General features: G+C 39.9%; 1 protein-coding gene across 1 annotated transcript; it reads left to right on the forward strand.

The window, feature by feature from the left end:
- Window positions 1-6,491: 6,491 nt before the first annotated feature.
- On the forward strand, window positions 6,492-8,470 carry LOC143891567 (binding protein). Its single transcript, XM_077396063.1, has 2 exons — window positions 6,492-7,184; window positions 7,659-8,470. The coding sequence occupies exons 1-2, from the start codon at window positions 6,934-6,936 to the stop codon at window positions 8,206-8,208; spliced, it is 801 nt and encodes a 266-aa protein (XP_077252178.1). The 5' UTR covers window positions 6,492-6,933; the 3' UTR covers window positions 8,209-8,470.
- Window positions 8,471-10,776: the final 2,306 nt, after the last annotated feature.

The following is a 10,776-nucleotide window of genomic DNA, read 5'->3' on the forward strand; positions in this document are numbered from 1 at the left end:
AAAATTAGCTTTCAAAGAGAAAAAAAAATCAATGTTGCCAAACACGCGGAATTCAAATCTTGCGTATCAAAATAGAGATACGATTGTTATTTTATTAAAGAGATATGGATGACTTTTTCGCCCCCCCCCCTAGGATAATGCACCCCCCACAAAGGCTTACGTAAGGAATGAGGAGACCTTTTTCAAACGTCCTAGACTCGTTAGACTTTCTCTTCCTTTTGAAATACCTATAAAGCCCCGTACTCGTAAACCCTTATTTATCTCTCTCCTTCTTTTCGTCCCGTGTACAAAACTACTCTCCTTATTCTTCGTTTGTTCTTCATTGTTTCCAAAGATATTTCTTTGGTAAACAATTGCTAGATAGATTGAGAACAAAACCTTTGGTGGGTTTAGTTCAAGATGTCGATTAATAGGCCATCATGTTCCTCATGCAAACATCAGAGGAAGAAGTGTGAGTCGAATTGTCTATTGGCTCCATACTTCCCAGCAGATAAGAGCGAAGAATTCAAACAGGCGTACAAAGTATTCGGTGTGAGTAACATATCAAAGATGATCCAGAAAGTCGATAGAGAAGAGGCACGATCTAACGTGGTCGAGACGATTATGTGGGAGGCCGAATGGCGTGATCGGAACCCAGAATTTGGATGTTGGAGCGAACACAAGAAAATTCAAGACGAATACAAGAGATTGGTAGACGAAAGCATAAGACGGGATGAATACATGAGAGTTGTAGATGAAAATAGAAGACTTCGAGAAGAGCTCAACAGGAGGCAAGGGAAACAGCAAGAGTTAATACTATACAATTGCAGTGCCGTTCAAAACCTCTCTAATTGGAAAGGTAATAATAGTAGTGGTGCTCACAATAATACTCACATACATAGCAATGTGAACTCTTTGATGAACCCAAGAGCTCCTCAGTATCGTCCTCCATATGTACAACCAATTAATGTTCAGTATCCTCGTCACATGGAAGGGGGAAGAGAGACTCTTAGGAATGGTGGGCTGCCACAAAATAATCACTATTTTCCAGGTAAGTGAATAAACTAAATATTTTGATTAATATGTTTTCTTTTCTTATTTTTAATTCTGATTCAATTATAAAATTTTTGTAGAATTATTGTTTGAGTAGAATTTTCTTGTAGTGTAGATCAGTAAGAAGATGAGCCGAAGAAGGATATGTTAGGGAATTTTGTCAACAATTCTCAAGAAGAAGTGAACCAAAATATCAGAAGCAACTCATTCAATTCTTCTGAACGCAGAGTTTTTTTTTTTTTGCATTCTTTTTGGGGTCTTTATTTTTATTAGTAACTTTCCATATTCATGCTTCTTACTCTAATTTAGACTGAGAAAAGACAGAAATAAGCAGAAGAAAGGTTGTGTGATTGATTATGGTTTAATTTTGGCTGTAAACAGTGTTTAATTTTGATTTGCCAATGTGAAATCTTTTATGAATGAGCAATGTGCCATATTTAGCAGGAAATAGTCAATTATGGTGTTTAAGTTAATTTATTAATAAGTCATCTCTAAGTAAGAGAGTTGAAGTAGGAAACTAAGCTAATTTATTAATAATTCATCTCTAAGTAAGAGAGTTGAATTAGGAAACTAATATGTAAGTTTGAATTGGGGAAGTAAATAGGGTTTTATTAATTTGAGTTTATCTAGGAGTGTTAATCGATCTCTAGCAGGAGTTGTTGTAAGAGAGGGTTTCTTTTGCACGTGAGACGTAATTAAAGTAATTTTGAGTTTTTTGGACTGCACATTATAGGAATCTCTGTAGATGGGAGGGTGGGATCATCCTATGGAAATTATTTTTGGGGCATTAGTTGTGGCCCAACAAATGGACGGTTTGGATCATCTTATGGAGTTGGGCCGTACAGTAGCGTATAAAAACTCTCTTTTGGGTTATCTTATATAATTCGTGTTTTTATGTTCATTTTGCGTGGGATCCGTATTCACACACTTAGACATTTAATTTCCGATTTATTTTATTTACACAGAAAGAAGGTCTAGAATTAACTGATCAGAGGGACCAAAACACCCTTCATTCATGGTTAAATTTTCAAAAAAAATGCCACCTTAATTTAAGCTATCTCCGGGCTGCCTGCCCGGCCATTATGGCGTCAAAGGGTTCATTTGCTGTTTTACCCTCAAATGGAGGGTATTTTGGTCATTTTGTTGTCACACAGCTTAGTCGTGATAATTAAGACCTAATTTCTTGTCTTTACAAACGTATAGCAAAAATTGGAGTGGAGGCAACAGCAAGAGGGTCACAGAGGTGCAACTTGGGTCGGGGTCAACCCGAACCCGTTGGATTCAACCTGATTTTGCCTTGGGTCCGACCCGAACCCCGATGTCCGACCTTTAATTTTAGGGAGATGATATTTTCACTTCCCCTGCATTACATGCACACTCCCCTTGTAACCTGATTTGACGTGAAAAGTGGGCAACTTTATGTCAAATCACGTTATAAGGGGAGCGTGCAAGTAATGAAGGGGGAGTGAAAATATCATCACCCTAATTTTATTGTAATGTCTAAGGTTATGTCTGTTTTTGTATTTTTCTATTTTGCCCATGGCGAACCCAACCCGACTCAACCTGACAATATTTGGTTAGACAGGTTGGGTTAGGGTTTAGAGATTTAGAGGGTTGGGTTAGGGTTGACCATCCTCGACCAGAGGTTTGGGTCGGGCCGGGTCGGGTTAGGGTTGAGGGAATGCCATCTTGGGTTGGGCTAGGGTTTGCCTCAAACCCGATCCAACCTGACCCGAGTTGCACCCCTAAAGAGTGAGTGAGTCCTATTATCGGAATGCTAAACAATAGGATATCTTGATTCAAGTCAATTGGAAATTCGAACTTGTAGAAGAGAGTTGTTGGTTCTGCAACATCGCAAGGAGGGACGATGGCGAGGATGATGACTAGCCATTCAATGAACAATCATGTGTTTTGTTGCATTTGAAGATTGTGTTGTTCTTGAAAGCACAATTAGGCCAAGTATGGCAGCTAGGAATTTTTTTATTTTTTCATGATAAATTAGTGTCTCCGGGAGGTGAGAGAGGCGTATGAAGGATGGGAGGAGGAGAGACTTGAGAGGGCACAAATTAGTAGAGACTGAAAAGTGGCTAAAAAAATCAGGAAAAAGTCGATCATATTTTGAGTCGAGCTTTTCCTTTCCTGGTTTTTTAGGCTTTTAGGCTTTTCTTGTCCTCTCCTCTCCTCTCCTCTGGCTCCATCTCCTCCTACACCATAGGGTAAGCCAAACGTGCCCTTGGAGACCTTATTTTTGCCCACAATAACATAAAGGCTAATAGGAGCATGTCTTTTTCCATCAAAAGTACAGTGGGAGAATAAATTGCAATGCTTTCTTTTCTACATAGTAATGTGCACAAAACACCAACCAAATCTGGATGAAAGAAATAAGAAAGCTACAACTTTTGGATATTAAACAAAACGAAACCTCAGCAGCTGCTTGATTGGGAGTTCAATAAACACTGGACTTCCGATCCTTCACTTTCTTGATCTCCTTATGGCCCATACTTTTATAATATGTTCCTTTTTATGGAGCGGAAAAAGCACTTTTAAGTGAATATTCCTTTGGGAGTTGCCCTGCTAGGCTTTGCATTCTAATTCGTAGAAATTTTTACAAAAGGATTGGATAGTGAAGAGGCCTTAGTTATTCATTAGAAAGTAGAAACCATTTCTATAAATCCATGGTCAAGTAAGGTTTGCTAGCAGCGCTCTAAATTAAAATTAAGAAAATGGGAGATGATATTTTCACTCCCTCTGCATTACGCATGTGCTCCCCTTATGATGTGATTTGACGTGAAAAGTGGGCAACTTTAATGCTTTTTGACGTCAAATCATGTTATAAGGGGGGCGCATGCATAATGCAGGGGGTGAAAATTTCATTGCCCTAAGAAAATATTTTCAAAATAGGGCTCTGGTACGGAAATATATACGACAGTGGATAATAACTAAGACCCCCCCTACTCAGGGTTAAATTTTCAAACAAATGCTTTCCCAACGATCACACAACCAGTTACTCCAAAAGCTTAAGCTTTTGGTGGTCGTTATTTAATCTTTTATACTTAACATATGCCCCCCCTCTCCCTCTTATGGTTGGCCTACATGTGGCACATGTTGTCCCTCTTTTGGGTTGGCCCTTACATATGGATTTTTAATATCCCTACATGTAGTACATGTGGTCCCTCTCTTGGGTTGGCCATTGTATGTGGATTTTTAATATCGAGTAGTTTTGAACTCGGGACCTCTGCTTTGATACCATGTCAAACAACCAATTTCTACAAAAGCTTAAGAAGTCGGAGAAAGCATTATTTAATCTTTTATACTTGAACACTAAGTAATATTATTACAAGGGAAGAGTGTTTGTGTACAAACGGCTGCCTATGAAAAATGGCGAGTAGAGTCTCTCTGCCCAGCTATTAGCCTATTACGATTACGTTGTCAGGAATGTTCTACCGCAAAAGGTGATTTGCCTACCACATGTATGTTTAAGGGATTTGCTAGGGACCACCACAGAAGGCATTTTGCAGATGGGCTGTTGCATGGGAGAGCAGCCACAGAGGCTATTATTCATTTAATTCATCCTTTGTGGCTGCTCTCTCATCCAACAGCCAGTCCTCGAAATGCCTCCAGCGATAGTCCCTAGCGAATCCCTATGCTTAATGGAGGCCAACTGACCATCATTTGCCGTCTGAACTATCCTTGGCCTGAGCTTTAGCCCAAAATAAATGGTATCATTTAGGAATACCAATGGTCTTGTTCTTTTGTTACTTGTAGCGAGAAAAGGAACTTGTTTTGCTACAACTGTCTTAAATTTTTGGTATAGAATTTGGCATTGTTGTAATAAAGCCGATTAAAAAACATCTATATCTCATGGGGATTTGCTAGCATCCCTCGCAGTAGACATTTCGCTGAGTCTTTGTTGCATGAGAGCAGCCACATTGGCTCAGATTTTGTCTTATTCATTTAATTCATCTAATGTGGCTGCTCTATCTTGACATATAGATGTGTGGGCACACATGCTCATATTGGTGGTACGATGCAAGTAACACCCTTGATATTTGATCCAACAGTAGCTTCTTAAAAAACCGAGCTGTTGTTGGATCGAATATCAGGCCACAAGCGTGTCCACCTACTCACCCAGAGAGAGAGAGAGAGAGAGAGAGAGAGAGAGAGAGAGAGAGAGAGAGGTGTGTGGTCGTATCGATTATTTTTCAGAAGTATTGTACGAACCAATGGGTAAGGATTATCCCTTCTTTTAAATTAATTTTACTCCAACTCTGATCACAAGATGCTGGAAGGAGATTTGATATAGTTTAGAGAGGGAGGGGCTTGTTTCTCCTATTTGGTCGCTTCCTGATCCTGGGCGGCTCAAGCTGAATTTTGATAGGTTTAACATTGGCAATCCAGGGCTGGTCGGAGTGGGAGGTTTGCTCAGGGATGAAGGAGATGTGCCTATATGAGCTTACTCGGGCTTGACTGGGAGGATCAAGGACTCCAATGAGATCGATGTAAGAGCGGTGCTTCAGAGCATTGGTATTTCTGAAGATAGCAATTTGGACAGTCTAGTAGCTGAGGGAGACTCTTTTAATACCATCAGATGGACGGATGGGAGAAGACCACATCCGTGGCGATTCGCAGATTTCATCGATGAGGTTTGAGACCGAGTAGAAGGCCACCTTGTACGTTTTCAGCATGTCCGTCGTTCGGCAAATAGCAAGGCGAATCATTTAGCTAAGGATGGGGTGAATCGTTTAGCAAGGCTTTGTATACTTTTTTCTTTTATTTTCCCTCTTCGCTTGTACTACCGAATCGTGGTTTTTCCATCTTTCAATCTATATTTATTCGTTTAAAATTTTTTGTACGGTCTACTACATAGGATGATCCAAAATTCCAAACTAGTCATTTGTTGGGCCATGACGTGAATAGGTTGTGCCTCGAAAATCATTTCCATAGGATTATCCTGACGCTCAGATCTGAAGAGGTTTCCATACCGTGCAGTCCCACTATCGATTGGAGGGTTAGGATCATTTGAAATAATTTTGGAGGCACAACCTATTTATGTTATGGCCCAACAAATGAACGGTTTGGATCGTTCTATAAAGTGGGCCGTACCATAATTTTTGAAAAATACTGGACCATACGGCCACACCATATAAAACCTCAATTGTTTTGGTCATCATCTATTGGGCCCCATCATGGAGGGGTCGTAGGTTGAAAATCTCACCAATCGGAGTGTTAGGACCATCTCTAATTGTTGAGACATTTGGTTCATGGCTCATGCAATGTGGGCCCAATGGTCCACATTACTACTGAAGGATAGCCCCAGCTATCCTTTTCGCAACCATCACAAAAATTTTCTCTGGGAAATGTTATTCGCACGACCATGTATGTTTCTATATTTGCACAAACGCAGCTGTCTTTTCTTCTTTCATTAAAATTTGGTTCATTTCATTTTTTGTTTTTTAGGGTTTCTTGACCAGCTTCTGTTAAATGACTCAAGACGTGGAGATTAAAGAGCTTCAAGCTCCTTCGAATTCCGTTTCTTCGCAGCAAATTTAGATTTTGGGGTTTTGCATTTGGATTTAGGGTTTTGGTAATTCCTCATTTGGATTTAGGGTTTTGTTAATTCCTCATTTGGATGTAGGGTTTTGGTAATTCCTCATTTGGATTTAGGGTTTTCGTAATTCCTCATTTCTTTTTGAATGGTATTGGTAATTCCTCGTTTGGATTTAGGGTTTTGGTAATTCCTCATTTGGATTTTGGGTTTTGGTAATTCCTCATTCAAGTGAACAAGCCAGCAAAACCGATTTCTTCAAGATCTGTAACAGTTTTTCCTTTGCCCAAGATCTGAACAGATTTAGCGTTCTTCATTACAGAAACTTCAATAGGGGTTTTTCATCAGAAAGAGAAATGCTTAGTTATACCTTATTGAGAGCCACCCAAAAACAAAGCCTTCTCCCCTTAAATGTGCAGAGAGGGATGCATAGCAGAAACAAGAAAGCAACAGAATTGATTGCAAAGGGGTGGAATGCACTACAAGAGGTTGATAGAGTGGTAGACCATACAGAAATCAACGACCCTCGTCTCTTCCCTCTTCTCAGAACTGCAAAGGAGAATTTCGAATTGGCTTTGGAGACCGACAATTCAAACACACATGCTAGGTATTTTTTAAAACAATGAATTGCTCCAAAAGCTTAAGCTGTTAGAGTTGGTATTATTTAATCATTCATACTTCTAACACTCCCCCTCATCGTGGCCTTTCTCGTACACGTGAATTTTTAATATCAAGGAGTTGTTGGGTTTTGAGCTCAGGACCTGCTGGGAGGCAAGGGCTCTGATACCATGTGAAACATCCAATTATTCCATAAGGGCTATGATACCATGTGAAACAACCAGTTACTCCAAAAGCTTAAGCTGTTAGTGATTTAATCATTTATACTTCAACACTCCCCCTCACATGTGGCCCCTTTCTTTGGGTTGGATGTACACGTGGAGTTTTAATATCAAGGAGTTGTTGCGTTTTGAACCCAGGACCTGCCGTGAGGCAAGTGCTCTGATACCATGTGAAACAACCAATTACTCCAAAAGCTTATGCTATTAGATTTGGTGTTATTTAATCTTTTATACTTCAACAGGTATTGGCTGGGCAGGATGCATTTCAGATATCATTTTCCTGGTGTCTGTAAAGCCATTGGAGCTTCTTTGCTAGTGGAAGCTGCAGACATGGGTGACCCAGATGCGCAATATGAAATTGGTTGTCGTCTACGAGTTGAGAATCAAAATGTTCAAGCTTTTTATTATTTGGAGAAGGCTGTTGACCAGTTGCATCCAGGTGCTTTGTATCTTCTTGGTATTGTTTATTTGACGGGGGACTGCGTGAAGAAAGATATTCAAGTAGCGTTGTGGTGTTTCCATAGAGCATCAGAAAAGGGACATGCTGGTGCCGCGATTGCCTATGGGTCACTTCTTCTAAACGGTGCCGAAATCCCTGAAGCGGTGACTAAGTTTAATTTGAAGAGGAGGCTATCAACTAGAGGGGTGGGAAAGAGGGGGGAAAATATTGTAGAGAACTCAATAGATAAGGCAAGAGAACAATTCCAAATTGCTGCAAAGGCAGGATGTGATCTTGGTTTGCAGTGGTTGAAAAGTCTTGCAGGCGACGCGACGCTACAGATCACTGAATGAAAAACTCAAAATCAAGATATGCATATTCATATGCTCAACTTCCTACATATCACCGGACTTGTGTGTTTAACCTCCTATGCATTGCTGGAGGTATTATGCTTCAATGTGTGAGCTCAAAATAAATTTATTTTCCCTCTTTGTTCAAGAAAACTAGCATCTGGTTGCGTTTAGATATACATCCAATTTACAATTTGGGTGGTTGTTATTAAACTAGTATCTTTATTTCAATACAAACAGAACCTAGTTTAATGAGTTTTCGGTTTTTAGCATCTGAGTTCGTTTGGATGTACAACCCAATTGCAATTTGGGCCTTATCATATGCGATTTACACAGAAACTACAACCCAATGGTCAGTTTGGGTGTGCAACTCATAGTTTCAAAACTCCCTCACGTCATTGGACTCCCCCGAGTTGACTCCCTTCTGCCTTGGGCGCATTCCGCATTTTGCCTTACAAAGCCAATAAAAACTCCTTTGACTTTCCTCAGTTATGTCTGGATCAACCGAGTACTCAGCTGCGTCACTCAACCACGTTGTGCCGAGTTGCTTAGGATTTTTTTCGGCCGTGTTTGACCAGCATCTGCATTTTTGAACACCGGTGCAACTCACTTCATCGCGGGTGCATTTTGTTTATAAACTGCAATCATTCTCTTTGTGCAATAAACTAGTAAATGTGTGTGCATTTGTATTGATGGACCAATTGCAATTTGGGCCATTTAGGTTGCAATTTACACAAAGTGCAACCTATATCAGTTTACACACAAATTGCCCCTGAAATGCAAGGGAATTGCTTTTCCAAACTGACTGTAGAAAAACCCACATTGCATTTTTTGGGGGTAAACCTAAACACACTCAAATCGCAAGACACTTAATTTTTGCAATTGTTAGATCTTATTCTTTTCTTTCATTTATGGCTGAACTAGATCAGCTATTTTCGTAAGACTTCCATTTTATTCTGTAGTTTTATCAGTCATGTGGCTTGTTCTTAAAAAATTTCTTGCAGGAACTTCCGATATATTATATTGCATAGATGTAGGAAGTACACCTCATTTGTCTTCTTCCTGTGTGAATGACCACATTTGCAGTCAGTAATCTCGACAAGCACGTGTAGTTTTTCTCGCCAAATTCAAGACAAATGAGTTCATATTCATGTATTTCATCTTGTTTATCAAGAATTTTGTGGTTGGAGATCCATTTGGAACTGCTCATTTTTTTTTTGAACTTTGATGCCAGTGATACTGATAGCAACAATCTGGAAATTAAGTATACAGACATATATTTAAATTGAACAGAACCCTAATAAAAAGGTGAGGTCTTTCTTTTTTCAAGCATGCCTACTTCGTGCCAAGACATGCTCAACACACTTATTGGTGCAAGAACCAGCAAACACAAACTGAAAGTCCCGTTTCCAACTCAATCATATCATCATGTTTGGTTGAATGTAAAATATGACACTAGAAAATTAAATTTACTGCACACCACACAAGTAAACCCTGTTCTTTGTAAGAACCAGCAACACAAACAAACTGAAAGTACCCTTAACAACTCTGAATTACATCATCATGCGTAGTTGAATGTGCAATATACTCAACTCAACTCAAAGCCTTTGTCCCAAACTAGTTGGGGTCGGCTAATGAATCCTTTAGAAAATTTTCATGAATGTGCAATATGACACTTGAAAATTAAATCTACTTCACACCACACAAGTAAATCTTGTTCTTTTGCACTTTCTAGTCGAAATATCATGGTATTGTAAGAGATTTTTTTGGTATAGTGATTGAATAAATTCAAAAGGCAGAAGGATAGACCTAAAACGTAGACCAACGAGGTCTCGCACCCGCAGGGACTATAACAAACATTAAACAATAAAATTACAAGATAACCAAAACCCTAGAGCAATGGCAGGGAGTAAAAAATAATCAAAGATGAACCTTGAACTCCTTCCTTTTCTAACTTGTTCACTTTCTCATTCGTGAATCTTCTCACATGGTGGAATGAACATCTCCATCAAGGAAATGCCAAGGAACTCTACCCGGGTCCTTCAGCCATTGGATGGCATTCAAGTAGAGTCACCTTCAATGATCAAGGGACTCTAAGAGGGAGAGGAGCCCAAACTCCGACTATAAAAATTGGTCAGAATACGAGATCCCCACATGCCAAATATCAACTCACTGATCACCTTGCTTGACATGGTCCACAGACTCTGCATATGCCGCACACTTCGAGCAATGTTTGGTGATAATCATATATCGATGGATGAGGTGATCCACTCTCTGGATCTTATCTAAGCATGCAATCCAGCAGTTGGCTAACTGTTTGGGTGGGTGGTGTGGGGGTATGGGGTTTGGTGGAGGGCACCACTCACAGAGATTGGGAGATATAAGAACATCCCAAGGGAAGTCAGAGGTTTAATCCCAGCTTACCTATCTAAAAAGAACAGGAAAAAGAATGCCCCAAGGGAACACTCTTGTAAGCCAAAGAGACGCTCCACCTCCCAATCAAAGAAGTGGCAGTGAAACAGGATAGCATGGATAAATGACCCTGCCATGAATGGTTTGGATCATCGCTAA

Source organism: Tasmannia lanceolata, unplaced genomic scaffold (genome assembly GCF_043159265.1).
Source record: "Tasmannia lanceolata isolate RefF3 unplaced genomic scaffold, GAP_Taslan_0.1 ptg000015l, whole genome shotgun sequence".
In the NCBI taxonomy this organism is placed as follows: Eukaryota; Viridiplantae; Streptophyta; class Magnoliopsida; order Canellales; family Winteraceae; genus Tasmannia; species Tasmannia lanceolata.

What these genes read in the sequence shown, in the direction of transcription:
- LOC143891567 (XM_077396063.1), top strand. Translation starts at nt 6,934, where the DNA reads ATGCTTAGTTATACCTTATTGAGAGCCACCCAAAAACAAAGCCTTCTC. An exon ending in AATTCAAACACACATGCTAG is followed by an intron (nt 7,185 to 7,658) that starts GTATTTTTTAAA and finishes ATACTTCAACAG; the next exon opens with GTATTGGCTGGGCAGGATGC.